The following is a 26231-nucleotide window of genomic DNA, read 5'->3' on the forward strand; positions in this document are numbered from 1 at the left end:
ATATTTAACTATGTTTGAGACAAATAATTATCTTCTCTGTTTACATCAATGATGTCGCTCTTGCTGCAGGTGATTCTCTGATCCAGCTCTACGCAGACGACACCATTCTGTATACTTCGGGTCCTTCTTTGGACACTGTGTTAACTAACCTCCAGACGAGCTTCAATGCTATACAACTCTCCTTCCGTCGCCTCCAACTGCTCTTAAATGCAAGTAAAACTAAATGCATGCTCTTCAACCGATCACTGCCAGCACCTGACAGCCTGTCCAGCATCACTACTCTGGAAGGTTCTGACTAAGAATATGTGGACAACTACAAATACCTATGTGTCTGGCTAGACTGTAAACTCTCATTCCAGACTCACATTAATAAGCATCTCCAATCCAAAATTAAAACTAGAATCGGCTTCCTATTTCGCAAAAAGCATCCTTCACTCATGCTGACCATCCTACCGATCCTCGACTTCGGCAATGTCATTTACAAAATAGCCTCCAACACTCTACTCAACAAATTGGATGCAGTCTATCACAGTGCCATCCATTTTGTCACCAAAGCCCCATACACTACCCACCACTACGACCTGTACGCTTTCGTTGGCTGGCCCTCGCTTCATACTCGTCGCCAAACCCACTGGCTCCAGGTCATCTATAAGTCTCTGCTAGGAAAAGCCCTGCCTTATCTCAGCTCACTAGTCACCATAGCAGCACCCACCCGTAGCATACGCTCCATCAGGTATATCTCACTAGTCACCCCCAAAGTCAATTCCCCCTTTGGCCGCCTTTCCTTCCAGTTCTCTGCTGCCAATGACTGGAACAAACTGCAAAAATCACTGGAAGCTGGAGACTCATATCTCCCTCAATAGCTTTAAGCACCAGCTGTCAGAGCAGCTCACAGATCTCACGTCAGTCAGTCAGAGTTTCTTAACCATACTGTACTGTCTTTGAGTCAGTCATGTGCGTGGTCTAAATAACTCAACTGGCTAGTTTGCCTATCGGTAAGTAGAGTGGTGGCCTGTAGCATTGATCCTGCTGCTCGGATAGAGTGATCATCCGATTATCAACTGTAAATTTACGGATATGATTACGCATGTCAGCACACCCCTAGAAATTAGTGTGTATGAGAAAGGCAATCAGCTGTAAGAGCTTTCACTTGGTCTATGGGGACATCTTGTGGTTAAGTATGAATTACACCCTTTTGCTGTAGGGAGGTAAAGCATACCTATTAGCTATAATAATGAAAATGCTTCCTTCCTGGTTTAAGGTAATCATAATCTAACAGTTGGATAAAAGCAAATAATGTCATAGTGACTACTCAAAGGAAGGATGCATTTCAGGCATACTAACAAGTCCCTCTTCCAACAGTTCCAGTGCTGGTACCCACCAAAATACCTACTGGGAACTGTAGCACTCCTTGCAAGAATCATACAGTAAATTTGCCATGCCTCTCCATAATTCAACAGATTGTGCAAATTATAGTTCTTTAACGTCGCTTTTCTATAATATAAAAGAGAGGGCGATACCAATTACCTCACTACCTAATCGTTTTACCAGATAAAGAAATATTACTATATTGCAATGATCATCCATTGAGAGCATCGTGACTGGCTGCATCACCACTTACGGCAGCTGCTTGGTGATATGACCATCCCATAAATTCCAATGTATTACTTTTAATACCTGCAAATAAACCACTTAAACATCACTAAGTACACTAAATGACCAAAAGTATGTGGACACCTGCTTGTCAAACATCTCATTCCAAAGTCATGGGCATTAATATGGAGTTGGTCCCCCCTTTGCTATAACAGCGTCCACTCTTCTGGGAAGGCTTTTCACTTGAAGTTAGAACATTGCTGCAGGGACTTGGTAACATTCAGCAACAGGAGCATTATTGAGGTCAGACGTTCCAATTCATCTCAAAGATGTTCGATGGAGTTAAGGTCAGTATTTTGTGGATGTCAGTCAAGTTCTTCCACACCGATCGACAAACCATTTCTGTATGGACCTCGCTTTGTGCACGGGGGCATTGTCATGCTGAAACCGGAAAGGGTCTTCCCCGAACTGTTGTCAAAGTTGGAAGAACAGAATCATCTAGAATGTCAATGTATATGCTGTAGCGTTGACTGCCCTTCACTGGAACTAAGGGGCTTAGCCCAAAACATGAAAAACAGCCCTAGACAATTATTAATCTTCCAAACTTTAGTTGGCATTCTGTGTTGGGGCAGGTAGCAATCGCCTGGAAATCAGCCAAACCCTGACTCAGTAAAATCAAAATGTTTGCATTTTGTTCAGTATACCTGCTCTCAACCTGATTGCTCAGCCATGAAAAGCCAACTGACATTTATCTGCATTGCTTGCCGTACGAGGTTTAGGGCTGGGTTTCTGTATAACCACTGATATCGGCCGTTGTAAAAAGGGCTTTATAAATAGTGATTGGATATACAGTTGAAGTCGGTAGTTTACATACACCTTAGCCAAATACATTTAAACTCAGCTTTTCACAATTCCTGATATTTAATCCTAGTAAAAATTCCATGTCTTAGGTCAGATAGGATCACCACTTTATTTTAAGAATGTGAAATGTCCGAATGATAGTAGAGATAATTATTTATTTCAGCTTTTATTTCTTTCATCACATTCCCAGGGGGTCAGAAGTTTACATACACTCAATTTGTATTTGGTAGCATTGCCTTTAAATTGTTTAACTTGGGTCAAACATTTCAGGTAGCCTTTCACAAGCTTCCCACAATAAGTTTGGTGAATTTTGGCCCATTCCTCCTGACAGAGCTGGTGTAACTGAGTCAGGTTTGTAGGCCTCCTTGCTCACACTTTTTCAGTTCTGCCCACAATGTTTCTATAGGATTGAGGTCAGGGCTTCGTGAGCCATTTTGCCACAACTTTGGAAGTATGCTTGGGGTCATTGTCCATTTGGAAGACACATTTGCAACCTTCCTGACTGTCTTAAGATGTTGCTTCAATATAGCCACAATTTTCCTCCCTCATGACATCTATTTTATGAAGTGCACCAGTCCCTCCTACAGCAAAGCACCCCCACAACATGCTGCCACCCCGTGCTTCACGGTTGGGATGGTGTTCTTCAGCTTGCAAACATAACGGTCATTATGGCCAAACAGTTCCATCAGACCAGAGAACAATTTCTCCAAAAAGTACCATCTCCGTCCCCATGTGCAATTGCAAACCGTAGTCTGGCTTTATGGCGGTTGTGGAGCAGTGGCCTTGGCCGTTCTGGGATTGATTTGCACTTTTCACACCAAAGTACGTTCATGTCTAGGAGACAGAACACGTCTCCTTCCCGAGCGGTATGACAGCTGCGTGTTCCCATGGTGTTCAAACTTGTGCACAATGGTTTGCACAGATGAACATGGTACCTTAGGCATTTGGAAATTGCTCCCAAGGATGAACCAGACTTGTCTACAGATGTTTTTCTGAGGTCTTGGTTGATTTCCCCATGTCAAGCAATGAGGCACTGAGTTTGAAGGTAGGCCTTCAAATACATCCACAGGTACACCTCCAATTTACTCAAATGTCAATTAACTCAGGTTTCTAAAGCAATGACAATTTTCTGGAATTTTCCAAGTTGTTTAAAGGCACAGTCAACTTAGTGTATGTAAAATTATGACCCACTGGAACTGATAGTGAAATAATTTGTCTGTTAACAATTGTTCAAATTACATGTCGTACACAAAGTAGATGTCCTAACCGACTTGCCAAAACTTGTGTTAAGAAATTTGGGAAGTGTTTGAGAAACTAGTTCTAATATCTCCAACTGAAGTGAATGTAACCTTCCGACTCCAAATGCGCCACCTATAGTTAACATCAAGACCTTATAGTTATTCACTTAAGACTAAAAGCTAAAGGTATTTAAATGAGATTTAACAGAGGCAGTTGTAGTTATGTGCTGAGGCAGTAGTACTTCAAATTAGAAACTGGCAAAAAAATGCAACACACAACCAGGTGCTATTGAAATACGTAAATATTTTACTACAAAAAACAACCAGATAATATCAGGAATGCTTGAACTTTATTGATTTTTTTTTTAAAGAGCTGGGGATTAGGGTGGAGGGGAAGTCAGGGGTGGGATTGGAGTGAGGTCAAATGGTGGGGTTGGAGGTTAGGAGGGAATTTGGGAGGAAAATTGGGGTTAAGATGTGACATTGTTAAGAGTAGAACTAGTTGCCTCCACGAAGACGCAGGACCAGGTGAAGGGTGGACTCCTTCTGGATGTTGTAGTCGGACAGGGTGCGGCCATCTTCCAGCTGCTTGCCGGCAAAGATCAGACGCTGCTGGTCTGGGGGGATGCCCTCCTTGTCCTGGATCTTGGCCTTGACGTTCTCGATGGTGTCACTGGGCTCAACCTCGAGGGTGATGGTCTTACCAGTCAGGGTTTTAACGAAGATCTGCATACCTCCCCTCAGACGGAGCACAAGATGGAGGGTGGACTCCTTCTGGATGTTGTAGTCGGACAGGGTGCGGCCATCTTCCAGCTGCTTGCCGGCAAAGATCAGACGCTGCTGGTCTGGGGGGATGCCCTCCTTGTCCTGGATCTTGGCCTTGACGTTCTCGATGGTGTCACTGGGCTCAACCTCGAGGGTGATGGTCTTACCAGTCAGGGTTTTAACGAAGATCTGCATACCTCCCCTCAGACGGAGCACAAGATGGAGGGTGGACTCCTTCTGGATGTTGTAGTCGGACAGGGTGCGGCCATCTTCCAGCTGCTTGCCGGCAAAGATCAGACGCTGCTGGTCTGGGGGGATGCCCTCCTTGTCCTGGATCTTGGCCTTGACGTTCTCGATGGTGTCACTGGGCTCAACCTCGAGGGTGATGGTCTTACCAGTCAGGGTTTTAACGAAGATCTGCATACCTCCCCTCAGACGAAGCACAAGATGGAGGGTGGACTCCTTCTGGATGTTGTAGTCGGACAGGGTGCGGCCATCTTCCAGCTGCTTGCCGGCAAAGATCAGACGCTGCTGGTCTGGGGGGATGCCCTCCTTGTCCTGGATCTTGGCCTTGACGTTCTCGATGGTGTCACTGGGCTCAACCTCGAGGGTGATGGTCTTACCAGTCAGGGTTTTAACGAAGATCTGCATACCTCCCCTCAGACGGAGCACAAGATGGAGGGTGGACTCCTTCTGGATGTTGTAGTCGGACAGGGTGCGGCCATCTTCCAGCTGCTTGCCGGCAAAGATCAGACGCTGCTGGTCTGGGGGGATGCCCTCCTTGTCCTGGATCTTGGCCTTGACGTTCTCGATGGTGTCACTGGGCTCAACCTCAAGGGTGATGGTCTTACCAGTCAGGGTTTTAACGAAGATCTGCATCTTGACACTGGGGAAGAGAATAATGTTAGACTAAACTACTCAAACCTGAAATAAAATGTCAAATAAACCAGGCTATAAATACACATTATAGGTACCAATCTAGTATTCATAACAATTCTGAGATGCAGTGGGTCAACTTCTAAATAGGGTAGAGAAAAGCTCCTCCCATTGGAGGTAGTACTCAGCTGACGTTTACAGCAGTTGGCTTCAGGTGCCACCATTTTAGAACAAGCTCCATGTAGTGGCTGTCATTTTGTCATAAAACCTTAGTCGAGTCCCTGAGGTAATGACTAGCTAGCTGATCATTTTAGTCTATGGGGATGTGTTCTCATTTGCAGTGAAAACGTAATATTTTGTCAGAAATTAACCTCCCCCACGCCCATTTTACAGCAACATATATTACCACTACTGCCCGATAAACCAAGTCGGGATGATCGCTGGGTTTAGGTCTCGAGTGGTGTTTTTCGGGATGCGTTAGTAAAATCATTTTGGCTATCTACTCCGATTTAGGAGCACTCGTCTGAGTATGCCACAGCGCATAATAACTGATGAATTTACAAACGGGCAACACTTGAATATTGCCGGCGTTTGAAAACTTGGCCGAAAACGCGTTTTAATTAAGTTGCTAGCAGCACAGTTAACGTTTGTCACCAGTGCTCTAGACAACATTAAAAGCCTAAGCAGCTCTACTAGGTCGAATAAAATGGTGTCTGGAAGTAGCTAGCAAGCTAGCCAACGTTAGCCAGTTGGCAGTCAAGCCCCCAAGCTGTTGTGATGCCAGAACGCTCTGATCAACTCTAATCCTCGCTCCGTGAGCGAAACGCTCTGAATTTACTAACGGAAAATCTGACAAAACCCTGAATTTATGAACACCGAGAGCACTGACACTCCAGATTTCATTTACAAAAAACACACCCACTGTTAACGTTAGCCTCCCCCTCCATCTATATCAATATCTAGCTTGATTGAAGGGTTATCCAATGACTAACTACTGTCGAGCACCTCGTTTTAGCTTGTTAGGAAGCTGGCCAAGACCATATCCAGCCAGCTAACTTTATTTTAGTAAATAACTACTGTAGTTAGCTAAAGCTACCAGAAAGTTAGCTCGTCTATCGTCGACGTATATTCGTACACCCCCCAAAAATAGTATATTCGTACATACCCAATAAGAATAGGAAAAACAATGAACTACCAATTAACATTACGCTGAACTAAAGGTCTCTGTGAAAAAATGTTGTCATTCATGCTCATTTTGGATAATACCCTACTTACAAACAAATGATCAACGGCGCTGCTCTTGAATCTTCAGGAAGCGAGGCTGTTATCGCAAACAAAGGGCTGTGTTATTTATACATTGCCGGTTACGTATCCCTCCACCATTACACCATATGGAACTATAAACTGCGGATTTTCAAAAAAGATCCTTAACCATATGGATTGTGGATAAAATGGACTAACTCCACGACGTGTATGACATTCCAAATGTTCTATATGAATGTTTAATTTTTAAGAAATAGTGTAAGAATGGTCATATAAAAGAAGTCGTACATTGGCGGAGGTAGAAATTTGCAAAAAGAGTGAGTCGACGTTCTCTAGCAACGCGCTGAGCAGTCAAAGCGAATCCAGTCACAGATGTCGCAGTATTAACCTTGACCGCTAGTAAAATCGGATTGTGTTTTAGATAGTTATGAATTTATGTCAGAAACAGTGACGGAGCCAGAAATTCGTTGGTGGGTGGGCATGCAAAAATGTGGGTGCATATAGCCATAGAAGCACAGTGACATATGCCTCAATGCTGTCATATTAGTAGGTTATTGAGGGGTCTTTCAGTCAGTTATTTTTGTCAACCCGTCCCCTGAGAGTGATTGTCAATCCAGTTAATCTGTTCTGTTATATTTAACCAAAAATGACTAACCCAATACACTTCTTGCTTTGACTTCTGATGGTGTTTGCATGTTTAGGTAAAAATACAAATAATGTTCTGTTTGGAACACTTACAAGTAACAAGCTTTTTTTTAAAACATTTTTTTACCCAGGACCACTCATGCTTCAGTAAATCCTACAGTTTTGCTACATTTTCAAGCAGCAGTGTAGTTAGTGTAGGAGATCAACCAGGGAACAGTTTTTGAATCAAAGAAAGTAAAAAAGAATGTAACAGGGATTGAACAGTTTATTTTAGGTCATAACATTGATTTAATAGAAACAAATTATTTACAGCATGGATCAATTCTACACAAACAGGCACAGTCATTCCCCACTTCCCACCTCCTTATAAAAGACTCCTTATCCTAACATCAACCAGCCTATATCTAGCTAGTCTCGTGTTGCAATGAGGACCACAGTGTCCTATCTGGAACGTGAAGTCACAAGCTCGACTGGTCGGCTTCAATCGCCAAAACTGACAGTTTTTTGAGAGGGACGCTCGTTTTGGGCTATAAAATTAGATTATTATGATGAAGTTCGATGCCCACTATGAATTATTTTAAAGTTTGCGACAAATCAAGATATTTAGTTAAATAGTTATCCATTCTGACTACTACATTTGTTGTCACACAGGACCACGTGCTGACATATCAATCACGGGCCTGCAGGCTATGAGGTGGATTGCGCCTCCTTGCCATAGACATTAAGGTTGACTCTCCCAGGCAGGATGAAAATGATTACATCGACCGTGATCCTTTGCTAGTTATGTCCACATTCACCATGAGTCTTATCAATCTTTTGGTGCCATTCAGCCCCATTCAGCTATATGGCATGCTTCAAATTCAAATACTTCCGGCTTCATGCGCCATCAGGACATTTCCATAGGAATACGTCTACTGGTTTATGGTTGCCATACCTCCAAAATCACATCATTGTCACGCCTCTCTTGGAGGTCTGGAGAATTTTGTATTGCAAAGACGGTTTGAATTGTCCGCTGATTTTGATTGGATGTTACATTTCAAGAACCCTCCCCCCCAATTGCCAGTAGAAGGGGTGTGTTATGTGCCTCACCGTTTTCAAGTTATCAAGTGTGGCCGACAGTCTGCAATTTATATTTAAATGGTAAAGTCAAACGTCACAATTTGAGCCCTTCACGGCATGAATTTTAAGCCTGAGCCTTTACCCATGCCTGTGACGTTCAGGCCCTACCCTACCCAGGCCCGATTGCGGCTGCCAAATTTAAGGCCCAATCCAGCCCTTCCCGAAACCCGAAATCAGAAATATCTTCCTGGGTTAGTAAATCCATTAGCTGCTCCTCAGCTAGCACCCAATTGACTACATCCACTCCTTGAAGGAGAGCTCTCCTTGTCCTCGAATTGCCCAGAATGCACCGCACGGCCCACTGACGTAGCATGGGCAACGATTCAAATGGAGTTTCTCATCTCCTCAAAGTATATCTGGCTCTGGTCAACGAATGAAGAGACATGAGAGAGCAGTTAGTTGTGTTACATTATACTTTTTGGGAAATAAACCTGTTTTATATTTGACGAGGTTTTACGTACCTCTGTTATGATCTTATATATGACTGCACTGCACAGCAGAGCAGAGCATTGAGCAAATTACTTATCTACAAAATGTTAGTGATCAATTTAGTAATACCTGAGCCCTACCCATACCCTAGTTATTTAAAAACAGGTATTATCCTGCCCTAACCCGATGTATAACGTCAGGCCTGTTGGGATAGGGTAGCAGAGCTCTGCAACACCTTCTAAACTGCTCTGGTGACAGTCTGATGTTTTTTTTAAACATCAGACTGTTACTATGGTTACCTCATGGATCATCAGTATGATCGAAGTCGCCCACAAAATGACTCAATAGTCTTTACAAGCCAGAATGTTGAATACAATTATATTTACACTTACTTTACCGGTTGTACATGCTGTTGGTCCTTTTGGTGGTAGGAGGTGGGGATGGGCTATCCACAACAAAGGGTTGTTTAGACAACTTTTTGTGGTGCTTGTGGGTTCTGTCACTTGTATTTTCAATCTCTTTACGCATAGCATGTGATGCACAATATGTCAGCAATAGCCGAATGTAACCGAACATAATCGACTGAAGCATGCATCGCAATCAGCTGTGGTTTTGTTAGGCTCAGTTACCTCTCAATCAGCTGGGGTTTGGTTAGGCTCAGTTACCTCTCAATCAGCTGTGGTTTGGTTAGGCTCAGTCATATTGTGCAAGTGTTTGTAACCTGCGAATTACATCAGTATTGAACATTTTATCCAGAAATACCAACCATATACAGACCAGCGTACTGAAAGTCTGGCTAATAACGTTTGTGGATATTTTGTCTCAGATTACCTCCTACATAAGGACAAAATCAGCAGACAACAGGTAAAGTAACTTAAAAATAAGTTTATTTAACATTCTGACTTGTAATTGGATTGTTCAGGAATGCTGAGCCTACATATTAGAGACGATTGTGTAAGTAATTAATTATTGGATTCTCAAAGAGCCTATTTTTTCCCTTGTCTCCATTCATCCACATAGCTGCTGGCGGCACTTTGATATCACCAAAAATATAGTGAAGATTGGCCATTATTTTATTTTTGTAAGGACCCCAAAAAAATGGAGGCAGTGGGAGAACCTATTCAGGTAAGTAAACACATTTTGGAAATGTAAAAAAACAATATAATATACTTTTCTCCATTGTACTTCACTTCTTCCTATCAATGAGGTCTAGAGCACATGCATGGTTATGCCCTCTGACTGTGCTTGGTGCTTAGCCACCAGCCTTTTGGTTGATGCTGTTGTCTTCCCTGAGAGGATAATCAGGGGTCATAGGTCAGGGGTGACCGTTGTTCCAGGCGCTGACCCTGTCACCTCTCTGTCTGTGAACCTTTCATGGACATCTAAAGAAGGATGTAGACAGAACCAACACTTATCAGTTCTATACTAAAAACAGTCAATCAGCAGTCGCCTAGACATTGAGGATAGGTGGTTTTTCTGTTAGACTCACCAGAGGACGTCCTTTCTGATGTAGGCTTGCTACAGGAGTTTTAAAGTCTCCCCTCAGAAGCTACAGAGAGAGGACATAAGGTTTACATGAGCAAAAACCTGTGTGTGTGTGTGTGTGTGTGTGTGTGTGTTGATGTCCGTACCCTTTGTGTGTTGTTGAGGAACTGTGGGTCAGACTGTCCATAGTTAGGTGGGTTGGCTCTGGGGTCGTAGCCTAGTCTCCCCAGCATGGGGGCGATAGCGTCCATGTCTGCCATTACGTCTGGGGGCATGTGACCTACCCACCGAGTCAGAGCGTCTAAGTTCACTGGCCTCATCACCTGGTCTGTGGACCGTTCCATTCTGTGACACAAACACACATGAATAAACACACACCAAAACAGCAAGACTCCTCTGAGTCTTTGTGATGTAGCATGGCCTTGTCATCTTCTCTGATATTCACTGATACACACTTTGACAGTGAGACTCCTCCAGGTTTTCCTATAGCCTCTTCATGGTGCAGAACCCCCTCGTGCCACGGCAGACCCAGGAACTTTAGCACTGTCTGCAGGGTGGAGCGAGGGTGGAGGACCAGCCTCTCATACCTCACAGCCAGGCACCTCTTACTGCCCACCTACACACACACACACACACACACACACACACACACACACACATGGTTGGTCATCACTTTCCACCTAAACACACACACACAAAGACGCACACTCACACAGATGCAGGAACAGATGCACTGCATGCACACACACACACGTCAGGCACCACTCTCCGCCCACCTAAACAGATACACACACACCTGAGTGCACTGTGTCAGCATGGCCTGTGTGGCTCGGCTCCACTTGGCCAGGCAGTCCCTATAGCTGGAGAGGTCAAATCCACCGATCGTCACGCGACGCGAAATCATAGAGTACACCGCCGCTCGGCCATCTCTCAGCATCAGCAGGAACTTAGAGCTGTAGAAAGAGAGAGAGGAAGGACGTAGTGGTGTGGCGGGATAGTTGAGGAGAAAGTACTTTACAACTTTCCACCGCACTACTCATAATCCTACCTAACCCCGGTTTCAGGCCTGGAGAGGAGGCGGAGTCAGTGAAAAAGTATATAAGTTATCTCCTGTTCTGTCAGGACTTTGACCTCTGGTAATCAGTCATACGATGTGTTCTCTTCTGTAGGAGGTAACCAGGCTGCCTAGTGACTCACTAATGAGTTGTACTGTCTATATGGCTCACATGGGTCAGCATGTGAAAAGCCACACTCGATCACACCCTTATGTGTGGTGACAGAGGCTTTTGGGTTAGTGTACACTCTCATAAAAAGGTTATATCTAGAACCTAAAAGGGTTCTTCGGCTGTCCCAATAGGAGAACCCTTTGTAGAATCCTTTTTGGTTCCAGGTAAAAACACTTTTTTGGTTCCAGGGAGAATCATTTTGGGTTCCAAGTAGACCTCTGTGGATAGGGTTCTACATGGAACCCCAAAAGGTTCTACTTTGAACCAAAAGGGTTCTACCTGGAACCCAAGAAGGGCTATCAAAGGGTTATCCTATTGGGACAGCCGAAGAACACTTTTAGGTTCTAGATTGCACCTTCTTTTCTAAGAGTATATGTGTCTCGTGATGGAGGTGTGTGTGTATAGTAAAGTAAGTCAGACCTACTTGGGAAAAAGATGAGCGAGGTACTTAGCGCTCTTCAAAGTAAAGGGGTCTTTATTGCAGAGTAGAGGTGCTGGCTCCCCATGTCCTGCTATGATTTGAAGGAGGAAGGCAGTGACCGCTCGGTCCAGGACCTTGGTGCTGACCCCCTCCTTCTCAGCAGCCCAGCCCAGCATAAGGCCCAGTATCCTGGGTACGACCCTCGTCTCCTCCCCACACCGCACCGCAGGGTGGGCGTCCAGCATGGCCCTACACAGTGTGGGAAATAAGACAGGGATCAAAATGACAGGGTACAGAGGTAAATACATACAGTATATAACCATATTGTCAGAATAATACAAGTAAATAAGGTAAATACAAGTAAATAAGTACTCTCCTCCTCCTTTCTCTTGTCATACCTCATCAGGGTGGTCCCGGAGCGAGGCACCCCTCCCACAAACACCAGGGGAACGTCAGAACTAACCCTCCACCCGTCCCGGACCAGCACGGTCACAGGTTCGCCCGCACCCTGGGATGGCTGCCGGCAGGGTAGACAGAAACGCAGGAACTGGGTCAGGGTGGAGATTCCACCCAGGATCAGGAGCCCTGTTAACACCCTCCGTGCTGACACACGCATCACTGATGGAGATGGTTGTGCTTAGTCATGGTCTCTTGGTCATGGTCTCTTGGTCATGGGCAGGAGGCCAACTGTGTGTGCTGCTATTTTAACCAGTTTTTTTTTGTAGAAACAGATTTTAAGTTTCAGTGAGACTGACCTTGTTGAAGTAAAGGTAGAGAGGTACTTTCTGGAATAGAGGGAGAGAAACAAGAGGGACAGGAAATTGTACATCTCATATTTAAACACTACTGTTTTGAGCTTCATAAAAACTCTCTCTCTGCTGGGATGCACTGCAGAACACTTGTGTGTTTATCTGAGAGGAACTGGTCTGGCAGGTTCTTAAAAATGTCCACTTCCTCCTCATACTGTATCTCTGCAACAGCCTGGAAATGTTTTTTTGATTTACTACAGAAATCTTACTACAAACACACCCAGGGCCTATTCCTGCACAGGTCAAATATTTTCATGGCGTAAATGGAAAACTTTGTTTGTTGGATCATGATGCAAATATCAAAAATAAGGGTAATGCAGGGGATTCAAAGAAACCTCTTGTCTGGTCACGCTCTGTGTTGCAGCAGAGTTACAACTATATTGTTAATCCCCAAGTCAGTGCCTGTCTCAGTAAATATGAAATGCAAACTTTATATGGTCTTATCTGGGATTCTAGAACCTTTGCTGTCACTCGGGTAATCACAGTCAGAAATAGAACACAGATATACAGATAGACCAACCTACTCAGAGAGAGAGGGAAGGTGGAGGGGACAGAGTGAGAAAAGGACGACAGTTGAAAGACACAAACATGCAAGAAAAGGAAAACAAAGTACACAATCTGTTAACATAAAAAGAGAGAGAGATAGAGAGAGAGTGTTTTCTGTACCTTAACGGACGGAAGAGGAAGCTGAACTGTGGTGTTCTAGTTTGAGTGTGAAGCCCGGTGCAGAACAGAGTGAGTTGATGGGGACGGAAGGAAGATTGAAGTAGTTAGTAAAGAGAGGAGAGGTTGAAGCATTGTCAGGACTGATTTCTCTGACCCAGTAAGCCTTATTCTGTTTTTATCTCCATGCTAGAAAGGACAGAAGTCACCCCACTGGGCACAATGTCAATTCAACTTCAATTCCACGTTGGTTCAACGTAATTACATTGCAATGACTTGGAAACAATGTTGATTCAACTAGTGTGTGCCCAGTGGGACCATTGCAACTTCCATGATGACTTTAATTTAATTCGAATGACAAATCTCCCCTGACACTAACCCATAATTAAAGCTGCAATATCACTTTTGGGGCGACCCTACCAAATTCACATAGAAAAGCGAGTTATATATCTTTCATTCTCATTTAAAGCATGTCTAAGAAGTGGTAGATCTGTTATTCTATGTGCACTATTTCTATGCTTCCCTGTTCTTGAGTTTTTGTGTCTTTTGCTTTCAGTTTTGTACGCCAACTTCAAACAGCTGAAAATACAATATTTTTGATTAGCGAAAATATGTTTCACAGTTGTTTAGATGGTACAATGATTCTCTATATTATACTTGCTTGTTTGGTCACAAACTGAAATTAGGTGACCTATTAGAATTTGAGCAACCAGGAAATGACAGAGCAATTTATGCATAGTGCACCTTTAGGAACAAATAACTCATATACTTGCTCCAGTTCTGAGGGTATAGCATCTATTTTTGCATGCTTCTTGTGACTGCTTTTGGTTGCAATGCTCAGTCACTGTTTGAATGTTAAATGACGAGACAGAGGCATTGATGCGAGTAACCAGTCGTGTTCAGTACATCACAAAGAGTTGCAGTAATGAACATTTACCAACAGATGACATCACTGTGCCATCTTACACCCATAACAGTCACTCCTGCCTTTACGCATACACACACAAACACTGAAAACATAGGGCTTTCTTTGAGTCTGACCCCCTCTCTATTCAGCTGTTTTGTTGGTTAATCACACACACAAACATACACCCTAAGAACGATAGCACCCACTTGTTTTCAAATCTTTGCTGCTAAGAAAATAACTGTTTTTGCAACAGTAACTTTCTATTTGCAAAAACAGGTAGTAACAATAAGTACTGAAACATGAAGTAGCAACTGTGTTTTTGAGGCTGTTGTGTTTTGAGGTCAGGGGAAGACAAAACTGATGGGTCTGTACGAAAGCGAACCAGTTTCAACAGAAACAGAAACTATGTCACCACTGGAGTGTGTGTGAGAGACAGAGATTGCACAATAGGTGAAAAATAACAGTTGTAGTGCGCCCAGCAAAGGAACCCGTGAAGAGGTATTAAGATATAGCATGTGTGGGACTGTATGGATTTATTGTTGAATTAGCCAGAATGGAGAGACATGGTCTTTTCTTCATGTTCCAAGTGTAAAACAATTGTTCCATGTGATGCGTAGTGACATCGTGACTGTTGTGACTGTTTCTAGCTCTTGCAGGTGTGACACAGCCAGGGTGTCACCGGATCATCCCCAGCTCTCGAAGAAATAACAGATGACAAATACAAGTGTTTTTTTTTTTTTTTTTTTTTTGAAAGATTCTATTATACTTTTTATTTGACCATTTATTTCAGGAAATCAGTAACATGGTACATATTTGATTTTTTTCTCTCAAAATGAAAATGTACATGAATTAATCTGCAAAAAACATCACATTTACATCAAAATAAATACATAATCTGGTGCCGGTCTTTTCTGGTGTTGTTATGGTTGGTTGGTAAGCTTGCACATGGAAGGTCAGTTACTATGGTAAAACCAGTACTACAAACTGTTCTAAGACAAGGCCTTAGAAATTCAGAGATGGGGCCCAGACAGGAAGAGATAGTAACCTCACTTCCTCTGTCAGATTCTAAGGTGCCAATTTACCCCTACGTTTTACATCTCAATGGACCCCATTCATGTACCAATACTTTAGTTCCCTTTGGTTCTATCCTCTCCTCTTTCTGCCACCCCTTCCATACCTCTCACCCATCATCCTCCTTCTGTCTCCCTCTCTCCCCACCTATTCCTTCCCCTCTGTCCCTGTATTTGACAGCTAATAGTAGACACATGAGTAAATAGTGTTTGTCTCTTTATCTCCCAACGCCTGCAGCCCTGTTCACAGTGGGTGTTTCTCAATATGCTGCTGCCATGCTCCACACTCTCATGCTCCGAGTTCGTTCTCCGAGGACGTTCTCTTGAGTACATTCTTGTGAGGACGAGAGTGTGGAGAATGCATACAAATGTACATTTGAGAAGCACTGCGCACTCCCGTTCTATTGTATTAACTTTGACCAATACAGACAAAACACAAACTACATAAAGCAAACCCAAGCTTGTAATTATCAGCTGGCTATATGTGAATCGGATTAATCTAGCTAGCCAGCTAGTTGTACAAAAAAACAACAACCTAAAACGAAATGTTATGAAGGGTGGATGGCCAACATTAGCTACGAATTATTTGTGGATAACAGTAGCTAGCTAAAGTTAGCTACCAATTCTTCATCAGTTAGCCTGCAGTCTATGCACACTACTACAGTGGATATTCTAGGCAGTTAAATATGCCAAAATGAACAAGATCAAGATAAAATATTGTTGTCAGGGAACATATGAGATGTGAGTGGGCAACTTTTCATTTCAAAGTCGGAGTTCATTTTCTCTCGGTTCAGCTCAAATCCAGCCACCATTGATTTCAAGAAATGTTGCATTGTTTTTTATGTGATTGCGTCAACAATCCTGGGAATATTTCAGTTGAAGCTTGCACACTTCGAAATGTTTACAAGCAAATTACGCACCCCATTTCGCATATTTTGATTTGGACTCATCCTCCAACCATGCTCAGAGAATGGTAGTAAGAATATTGAGAAACACCCAGTATCTCCTGTCCTCTCTTCCTATTTTCTCCCCCTCTCCTCTCCACTCCATTCCTTTTCCTACTCATCTTCCCTCTCGCTGTTTCCTCTTTCTGTGATTGGAGGACAGGGTCATGGGGGGAAGGGGCAGATCTATAGTCAGTCTGTATTTACATCACTTCCTTTTTGGTGGGGCTGAGGAGGAGAAAGGGTAAGGGAGTGGGTTTGGTTGGGTGGGTGGAAGCTTCTTCATTTTGGGATTCTGACAGTTGAGAAAGTCATCATATTGATACCTCATATTCACGGGTGTCCTGAGAGAGGGAGAGAAAGAGTTGTTCTATTTGTATTTTATTAATTTAACCTTTATTTAACTAGGCAAGTCAGTTAAGAACAAATTCTTATTTACAATGACAGCCTACCCCGGCCAAACCCCAACGATGCTGGGCCAATTGTGGGCCGCCCTATGGGACTCCCAATCAAGACCGGTTGTGATACAGGCTGGAATCGAACCTGGGTCTGTAGTGATGCCTCTAGCACTGACATGCAGTACCTTAGACCGCTGTGCCACTGCAGAGCCCAGTATTAAATACCCTCCTGTCTCATACAATGACTATGTTTGTGTGTGTGTGTGTGTATACTTCCTCACCCCTCCTGTCTCGTAGAGTGGGTTGTCAAACTCGCTCTCCACTGTGATCTGGCTGTAGGGGTGTGGGTGGATGAGTGGCAGCCGCAGGTTGGAGTTGTAGCGACACCTGGTGGCCAAGAGAAGAACAGCAGGGTGTCAGAACTAAAAATAAATAATGACACCACTGTTTCCATGAGCAGAGAGAGAGAGAACTGAGCAGGATAAAGAATATTAATGTTCTCATGTGAGTCACTTGCCTCATTAATTTGGAGCCTATTTAATGAGGTGAAACTTTGAAATGTTGAAGATAGAATTGTCACACGTAGAGCAGCTGACAAGATTCCCTTTTCTACATGACAGAATAATGTCTGTTCTTCACAATACATTTCCATCTGAATGTTCTGTAACCTTGTGACATATGCTATTCAACCGTAACCAAGGCTGCACAGTCAGATGGGAAGGTAACCAGGGCAGTTTGTGTTTATTCAATTGTCATAGAGTTTCCATATGACCATTGATGAACAATATTGCTTTGAAATGGAATTGAATACAAAATATTCAGCTCCAGTGTATTCAAGTAAGTAGAGTTCAGGGACGCCCATTCACTGGGCAACAAATGGGATTATATTATATGTTTTAAAAAAATGAAAGCCTTATTTGCTACTTCAATTGATCCAATGATAATCTAAATAGGTCACTGTGTTGAACAGGTCCACTGGTGTGTAGAGGTGTTTTGAGGTGATAGGGAGTGTAGTCTTACCGTGTGACGTAGACATAGGCTCCTCCCAGCAGCACGGAGAGCAAAAGTACAAGGATGAAGATAGCCAATGCCATGTTACCTCCATCCAGACCTGACCCGGCAGCTGCTTCCGCAACTGGAGGGGAGGGGAGAGATGGAGAAAGGGAAGGAGAAGGTAGGTAAGGGGAGAGCATGAAAGAGAAAGGGAAGGAGGAAGAAAGATAACTTCAGTTCAGTCCCAGTGAAAAGGTGGTAATAATAGAGCATTACAAAGGCAGAAAATATAAAAGCTAATCAGACAATTAACAAAGGGTCGTTCACGTTGGCATTTGAGCATGGCATTTAGAGCATGGCATTTTGAGCATGGCATTTGAGCATGGCATTTAGAGCATGGCATTTTGAGCATGGCATTTTGAGCATGGCATTTGAGCATGGCATTTTGAGCATGGCATTTGAGCATGGCATTTGAGCATGGCATTTTGAGCATGGCATTTGAGCATGGTATTTGAGCATGGCATTTTGGAAAAATGTTACTTCATTGTTCTAGATTTGTATTTATTTAAATGTATTTGTGTACATCTTCCCATCCTAAAGGTAAATGGCTTTACATGTGTTTTACCATTATAATTACACTGTGCCACCAGCAGGAGTTGTAACATCAATGATACTAACATCAATGATAGTAATATCAATGATACTAACATCAATGATACTAACATCAATGAGATGTTTTATGTCAATTTGTTTGTAAATGGAGGCCACAAATACTCAAATCTAATGCCATCAATCCTTTAAAGATCCTGAACAGTCATTCTGAAAAGTACTTTTCTATCATGGCTAACTACCAGAAAGTTTGAAAAGTCAGGCTGAGTTGCCGGGTAGCTTACATTTATGAGCTCGCCTTGACTGACAGCTCTTTGAAAGGCCTATATCAAGCAACTTGGATGCAGTGAGCAGTGTTGCTGTAAAATCATCTCAAGCAAATTCAGTGATATACAAAGCAACACAAACAACATTGAAATTGTATTAATTATATGATTTATTTTTATAAACATCTCCCTTTTGGCATGTCTCTTGTGATGCGGTTTATAGCAGCACTAACGGATGTGTTGACTTGACAGCTGTGTCTGAGTTTTGAACAACCCTTCCCCCCTTTAGTTCCATGCTGGCTGAAGACCTAGCTGGCCAGTAACTAGCTAATACCAGACACAGATCAAATCAAAAATCAAATTGTATTTGTCACATGTGCCAAATACAATGCTACTTACAAGCCCTTAAACAATGCAAACATGTGTTAATTCTTATGGCTTAGATCCCGCTAACGGGATCGATATGACAACAGTCAGTGAAAGTGCAGGGCGCCAAATTCAAAACAACAGAAATCTCACAACTAAAATTCCTCAAACATAGAAGTAATTTACACCATTTTAAAGATAAACTTGTTGTTAATCCCACCACAGTGTCCGATTTCAAAAAGGCTTTACAGTGAAAGCATACCAAACGATTATGTTAGGTCAGCACCTAGTCACAGAAAAACACAGCCATTTTTCCAGCCAAAGAGAGGAATCACAAAAAGCAGAAATATAAATAAATGAATCACTAACCTTTGATGATCTTCATCAGATGACACTCATAGGACTTCATGTTACACAATATATGTATGTTTTGTTCGATAAAGCTCATATTTATATACAAAAATCTGAGTTTACATTGGCGCGTTATGTTTAATAGTTCCAAAACATCCGGTGATTTTGCAGAGAGCCACATCAATTTACAGAAATACTCATCATAAACTTTAATATAAAGATACAAGTGTTATGCACAGAATTAGAAATATACTTCTCCTTAATGCAACCGCTGTGTCAGATTTTTTAAAAACTTTACGGAAAAAGCAAACCATGCAATAATCTGAGTACAGCGCTCAGAAAACAAATCAAGCCATACAGATATCCTCCATGTTGGAGTCAACAGAAGTCAGAAATAGCGTTAGAAATATTCACTTACCTTTGATGATCTTCATCAGAATGCACTTTCAGGAATCCCAGTTCCACAATAAATGTTTGATTTGTTCGATAAAGTCCATCATTTATGTCCAAATACCTCCTTTTTGTTTGCGCGTTTAGCCCAGTAATCCAAATTCATGATGCGCGAGCAGACGAAAAGTCAAAAAGTTTTGTTACAGTCCGTAGAAACATGTCAAAACGAGGTATAGAATCAATCTTTAGGATGTTTTTATCATAAATCTTCAATAATGTTCCAACCGGAGAATTCCTTTGTCTTCAGAAGTGCAATGGAACTCAAGCTAATTCTCACGTGAACGCGCGTGGTCAGCTCATGCCACTCTGCCAGACCACTGACTCATTCAGCTCCCATTCCCTCCTCATTCACAGTAGAAGCATCAAACAAGGTTCTAAAGACTGTTGACATCTAGTGGAAGGCTTAGGAAGTGCAATTTGACCCCATAGACACTGTATATTCGATAGGCAAAGAGTTGAAAAACTACAAACCTCAGATTTCCCACTTCCTGGTTGGATTTCTTCTCAGGTTTTTGCCTGCCATATGAGTTATGTTACACTCACAGACAACATTCAAACAGTTTTAGAAACTTCAGAGTGTTTTTTATCCATCTACTAATAATATGTATATATTAGCAACTGGGCCTGAGTAGCAGGCAGTTTACTCTGGGCACCTTATTCATCCAAGCTACTCAATACTGCCGCCAGCCATAATAAGTTTTAAGAAAGTATTTACTAAATAAACTGAAGTTTACATTTTTTTAAATAAAGAAGAAAATAGAAAAAACAACACAATTAAAGAGCAACAATAAAATAACAGTAACAAGGCTATATACAAGGGGGTACCAGTACAGAGTCAATGTGCGAGGTCACAGGTTAGTCTAAGTAATTGAGGTAATAGGCCAAGCAGTTGCCATAACAGGCGGTGATGCAACCAATACTCTCGATGGTGCAGCTGTAGATTTTTTTAAGGATCTGAGGACACATGCCAAATCTTTTCAGTCTCCTGAGGGGGAATAGACATTGTCATGCCCTCTTCATGACGGTCTTGGTGTGTTTGGACCATGATAGTTTGGACACCAAGGAACTTGAAGCTCTCAACCAGCTCCACTACAGCTCTGTCGATGAGAAAGGGGGCGTGCTAGGCCCTCCTTTTGCTGTAGTCCCCGATCATCTCTTTTGTCTTGATCACGTTGAGGGAGAGGTTGTTATCCTGGCATCACATTGCCAGGTCTCTGACCTCCTCCCTATATGATGTCTCATCGTTGTCGGTGATCAGACCTACCACTGTTGTCTTGTCTGAAAACTTAATGATGGTGTTGGAGTCGTGCTTGGCCATGCAGTCATGAGTGAACAAGGAGTACAGGAGTGGACTGAACACGCACCCCTGAGGGGCCCCCGTGTTGAGGATTAGCGTGGCAGATGTGTTGTTACCTACCCTTACCACCTGGGGGTGGCCCATCGGGAAGTCAAGGATCCAGTTGCAGAGGGAGGTGTTTAGTCCCAGGGTCCTTAGCTTAGTGATGAGCTTTGAGGGCACTATGGTGTTGAAAGCTGAGCTGTAGTCAAATGAAATCAAATTTTATTTGTCACATGCGCTGAATACAACAGGTGTAGGTAGACCTTACAGTGAAATGCTTACTTACAAGCCCTTAACCAACAATGCAATTTTAAGAAAATACCTAAAAAAATAACAATTAAGAGGGGGGGAGGTGCAAATAGTCTGGGTAGCCATTTGATTCGCTGTTCAGGAGTCTTATGGTTTGGGAGTCAAAGCTGTTTAGAAGCCTCTTGGACCTAGACTTGGCGCTCCGGTACCACTTGCCGTGTGGTAGCAGAGAGAACAGTCTATGACTAGAGTGGCTGGAGTCTTTGATGATTTTTAGGGCCTCCCTCTGACACCACCTGGTATAGAGGTCCTGGATGGCAGGAAGCTTGGCACCAGTGATGTACTGGGCCGTACGCACTACCTTCTGTAGTGCCTTGCGGTCGGAGGCCGAGCAGTTGGCATACCAGGCAGTGATGCAACCCGTCAGGATGCTCTCAATGGTGCAGCTGTAAAATCTTTTGCGGATCTGAGGACCAATGCCAAATCTTTTCAGTCTTGGGGGGAAATAGGTTTTGGTCAATGAATAGCATTCTCACATAGGTGTTCCTTTTGTCCAGGTGGAAAAGGGCAGCAGTGTGCAGTGCAATAGAGATTGCGTCATCTGTGGATCTGTTGGGGCTGTATGCAAATTGTAGTGGGTCTAGGGTTTCTGGGATAGTGGTGTTGATTTGAGCCAGGACCGGCCTATCAAAGCACTTCATTGCTACAATGATACGAGTCAGTAGTCATTTAGGCAGGTTACCTTGGTGTTCTTGGGCACAGGGACTATGGTGGTCTACTTGAAACATGTTGGTATTACAGACTCGGACAGGGACAGGTTGAAAATGTCAGTGAAAACACCTGCCAGTTGGTCAGTGCATGCTCGGAGTACAAGTCCTGGTAATCCGTCTGGCCCTGCGGCCTTGTGAATGTTGACCTGTTCAAAGGTCTTACTCACATTGGCTACGGAGAGCTAGATCACACAGTCATCCGGAACAGCTGGTGCTCTCATGCATATTTCAGTGTTGCTTGCCTCGAAGGACGCATAGAAGTAATTTAGCTTGTCTGGTAGGCTCGTGTCACTGGGCAGCTCGTGGCTGTGCTTCCCTTTGTAGTCCGTAATAGTTCCTAAGCTCTGCCACATCCGACGAGCATTGGAGACGTTGTAGTAGGCATTGCGGGATTTCTTATAAGCGTCTGGGTTAGAGTCCCGCTCCTTGAAAGCTACCCTTTAGCTCAATGTGGCTGTTGCATGAAATCCATGTCTGTTACAACTTCTACAATGGTGAGTGGAGGAGTCAAGCGCAGAAAGCAGGTAATTCAGTTCGTGGATATTTTATTCCATAGACTGTGGAGCCACGACATGCAAAACACCAGGGCGCATGAAACAACCCGTCCCAAAATACAACGGACTAAACTGTCCGGAAAAAATACTCTTTACACTCATACACCAGATAACAGAAAACAAGCCCGCACAAATACCCAGCGGGCCTAGTGCCCTTAAATAGCCTACAAACAAACACTAACTCAAAACAGGTGTACCCAATTACCCAATAAACAGAAACAAACGGAAAGGGAATCGATGGCAGCTACCCCTCCCAGTCAACGAGGTACTGCAGGCCCCTCACCCGGCGTCTCGAGTCCAGAATAGCTCGTACTGTGTACGCCGGGGACCCCTCGATGTCCAGAGGGGGTGGAGGGACCTCCGGTACCTCACCGTCTTGTAGGGGACCAGCTACCACCGGCCTGAGGAGAAACACATGAAACGAGGGGTTAATGCGATTGTAAGAGGGAAGTTGCAATCTATAACACACCTCGTTTATCCTCCTCAGGACTTTAAATGGCCCCACACACTGCGGCCCCAGCTTCCGGCAGGGCAGGCGGAGGGGCAGGTTTCGGGTCGAGAGCCAGACCCTGTCCCCTGGTGCGAACACCGGGGCCTCACTGCGGTGGCGGGACGGAGCTTCGGTGGCGTGCCCGAGTGCTGAGACAGCACGGCTCCAACCCCAGCCTCGGACGCATCCACCTCCACTATGAATGCTAACGAAGGGTCCGGATGCGCCAACACGGGAGCCTCAGTGAACAGCGCCTTCAACACCGCCCCCCCCCCCTTCAGCAGTGAGGTAATGGGCGCCGCTACTTGGCCAAAACCACCTCCTTTACCGTGGTCGGAGTCGGCCAATTACGCACGGCGTTAACGCGGTCACACTCCATCACCACCCCCGAGCTGGAAATGCAATAACCCAGGAAGGAAACGGCTGGTTTGGAGAACACACATTTCTCAGCCTTAACGTATAGGTCATGCTCCAGCAGTCGCCCAAGAACCTTGCGCACCAGGGAGACATGCGTGGCGCGTGTGGCAGAATAAATCAAGATGTCATCAATATAGACTACCACACCCTGCCCGTGCAAGTCCCTGAGAATCTCATCTACAAAGGATTGGAAGATGGCTGGAGCATTTTTCAACCCATACGGCATGACGAGGTACTCATAGTGGCCTGATGTGGTACTTAACGCTGTTTTCCACTCGTCTCCTCCCCGAATACACACCAGATTATACGTGCTCCTGAGGTCCAGTTTTGTGAAGAAACGCGCTCCGTGGAATGATTCCACCGCCGTAGCGATGAGAGGTAGCGGATAACTAAAACCCACTGTGATCGAATTGAGACCTCGATAATCAATGCACGGACTCAGACCTCCCTCCTTTTACCTCACAAAAAAGAAACTTGAGGAGACGGGTGACATGGAGGGCCGAATGTACCCCTGTCTCAGAGCCTCCGCGACATATGTCTCCATAGCCAACGTCTCCTCCTGTGACAGTGGGTACACGTGACTCCGGGGAAGTGCAGCGTTCTCCTGGAAGTTTATCACGCAATCCCACCGTCGATGGGGTGGTAATTTGGTCGCTTTTTTCTTACTAAAAGCGATAGCCAAATCGGCATATTCTGGGGGAATGCGCACGGTGGAAACCTGGTCTGGACTCTCCACCGTCGTGGCACCGATGGAAATTCCTAAACACCTACCCGAACACTCGTCTGACCACCCCTGAAGAGCCCCCTGTTTCCAGGAAATGAGGGGATTGTGAATAGCCAGCCAGGGAACCCCCAACACCACTGGAAACCCAGGTGAATCAATAAGGTAGAAACTGATCTTCTCCTTATGATCACCCTGCGTTACCATGTCCAGCGGAATCGTGGCCTCCCTGACCAACCCTGACCCTAACGGTCGGCTATCTAAGGAGTGCACGGGGACAGGTGGGTCTATCTGCACTAACGGAATACCCAATTTACGGGCGAGTTCGCGATCCATAAAACTCCCAGCTGCGCCTGAATCGACTAGCGCCTTATGCTGAAGAGAGGGAAAAAACGCAGGGAAAAAAATAAACAAAAACATGTGACCAACAGAGAGCTCTGGGTGAGTTTGGTGCTTGCTCACCTGGGGTGGCCGAGAAGTGTTCCGCTGGCCAGCTCGACTCCCGGAGGAACTCTTGTGGGTGGTCAAACACAGCTCGAAAACGGCGGGTGAACTCCAGGTAGTTGTCCCGAGCCGAGTCTGGGCTGTTCCAGACAGCGTTGGCCCAGTCCAGGGCCCTACCCGTTAAACAGGAGACGAGGAGGCTCACACTCTCCTCACTCGAGGGAGCCGGACGCACGCTAGCCAGGTAGAGCTCGAGCTGGAGCAAAAATCCCTGGCACCCAGCCGCCGCTCCATCGTACTCCCTCGGGGGGGAGAGACGCAATGTGCTGGACCCAGAGGACGACGTAGGTGGAGTAGGTGGCGTCGTCTGTGGGGGAGCTGGGGTAGACGTCGGTAGACCACTTCTCTCCCATCGTTCCATCCTCTCCATCATCTGGTCCATCGCTGTACCGATCCGATGGAGGACAGCTGTATGGTGATGAACGCGCTCCTCCATAGTTGGGAGAGGGGTGGTCGCTGCTCCTGCTGACTCCATTTTGGAGGTGCGGGCTTCTGTTACAACTTCTACAATGGTGAGTGGAGGAGTCAAGCGCAGAAAGCAGGTAATTCAGTTCATGGATATTTTATTCCATAGACTGTGGAGCCACGACATGCAAAACACCAGGGCGCATGAAACAACCCGTCCCAAAATACAACGGACTAAACTGTCCGGAAAAAATACTCTTTACACTCATACACCAGATAACAGAAAACAAGCCCGCACAAATACCCATCAGGCCTAGTGCCCTTAAATAGCCTACAAACAAACACTAACTCAAAACAGGTGTACCCAATTACCCAATAAACAGAAACAAACGGAAAGGGAATCGATGGCAGCTAATAGGCCAGCGACGACGACCGCCGAGCGCCGCCCGAACAGGAAGAGGCACCCTCTTCGGCGAGATTCGTGACAATGGCTTCTGGTTGAGGAATGTACGTACGGTCACTGTGGAGACGCGATCATCGATGCACTTATTGATGAAGCCAGTCACTGATGTGGTGTACTCCTCAATGCCATCGGAAGAATCCGGAAAATATTCCAGTCTGTGTTATCAAAACAGTCCTGTAGCTTAGCATCTGCGTCGTCTGACCACTTCCATAATGAGCGAGTCACTGGTACTTCCTGCTTTAGCTTTTGCTTGTAAGCAAGAATCAGGAGGATAGAGTTATGGTCAGATTTGCCAAATGGGCAAGGGAGAGCTTTGTACGCGTTTCTGTGTGTGGAGTAAAGGTGGTCTAGAGCATCTTGCCGATGCACGGAAAACCCAGCCAGCTGTATGTTATCCATGTCGTCATTAAGCCACGACTCGTGAAACATAAGATATTACAGTTTTTAATGTCCGTTGGTCGGATAGGCTTGATCGGAGCTCATCCAGTTTATTATCCAATGATTACACGTTGGCTAATAGGACTGATGGTAGAGGCGTGTTACCCACTCGTCGTCGGATTCTTACAAGGCAC

General features: G+C 44.5%; 3 protein-coding genes across 4 annotated transcripts in view; all 3 read right to left on the reverse strand.

The window, feature by feature from the left end:
- Positions 1 to 3984: 3984 nt before the first annotated feature.
- Positions 3985 to 6932, reverse strand: LOC110523403 (polyubiquitin-B). The gene is made up of 2 exons (XM_021602075.2): positions 6609 to 6932; positions 3985 to 5343 (listed from the first exon to the last, which is right to left on the reverse strand). Exon 2 carries the CDS (start codon positions 5334 to 5336, stop codon positions 4191 to 4193), a length of 1146 nt encoding a protein of 381 aa, XP_021457750.2. The 5' UTR covers positions 5337 to 5343; positions 6609 to 6932; the 3' UTR covers positions 3985 to 4190.
- A 556-nt stretch (positions 6933 to 7488) lies between these two features.
- tpst2 (tyrosylprotein sulfotransferase 2) lies at positions 7489 to 14324 on the reverse strand. Of its 2 annotated transcripts, XM_036977029.1 has the most exons (9): positions 13397 to 14324; positions 12677 to 12706; positions 12320 to 12539; positions 11925 to 12170; positions 11071 to 11227; positions 10730 to 10890; positions 10421 to 10619; positions 10279 to 10338; positions 9840 to 10171 (listed from the first exon to the last, which is right to left on the reverse strand). In XM_036977029.1, the coding sequence occupies exons 3-9, from the start codon at positions 12535 to 12537 to the stop codon at positions 10139 to 10141; spliced, it is 1074 nt and encodes a 357-aa protein (XP_036832924.1). In that variant the 5' UTR covers positions 12538 to 12539; positions 12677 to 12706; positions 13397 to 14324; the 3' UTR covers positions 9840 to 10138. The 2 variants fall into 2 exon arrangements, with proteins under 2 accessions (XP_021457747.1, XP_036832924.1); XM_021602072.2 differs by having other exon boundaries at positions 7489 to 10171; positions 12320 to 12706; positions 13397 to 14320.
- Positions 14325 to 15027: 703 nt separating this feature from the next.
- LOC110522821 (seizure 6-like protein) overlaps positions 15028 to 26231 on the reverse strand; it is an 88097-nt gene continuing 76893 nt past the window's right edge. The window contains exons 15-17 of the mRNA XM_036977028.1: positions 17733 to 17847; positions 16994 to 17099; positions 15028 to 16658 (exon numbers count right to left, since the gene is read on the reverse strand). Coding sequence (XP_036832923.1) covers positions 16629 to 16658; positions 16994 to 17099; positions 17733 to 17847 — 251 coding nt within the window. The 3' untranslated portion in view covers positions 15028 to 16628. The remainder of the gene's footprint in view (positions 16659 to 16993; positions 17100 to 17732; positions 17848 to 26231) is intronic.

The sequence above is a fragment of the Oncorhynchus mykiss genome, chromosome 5 (genome assembly GCF_013265735.2).
Source record: "Oncorhynchus mykiss isolate Arlee chromosome 5, USDA_OmykA_1.1, whole genome shotgun sequence".
Taxonomy (NCBI): Eukaryota; Metazoa; Chordata; class Actinopteri; order Salmoniformes; family Salmonidae; genus Oncorhynchus; species Oncorhynchus mykiss.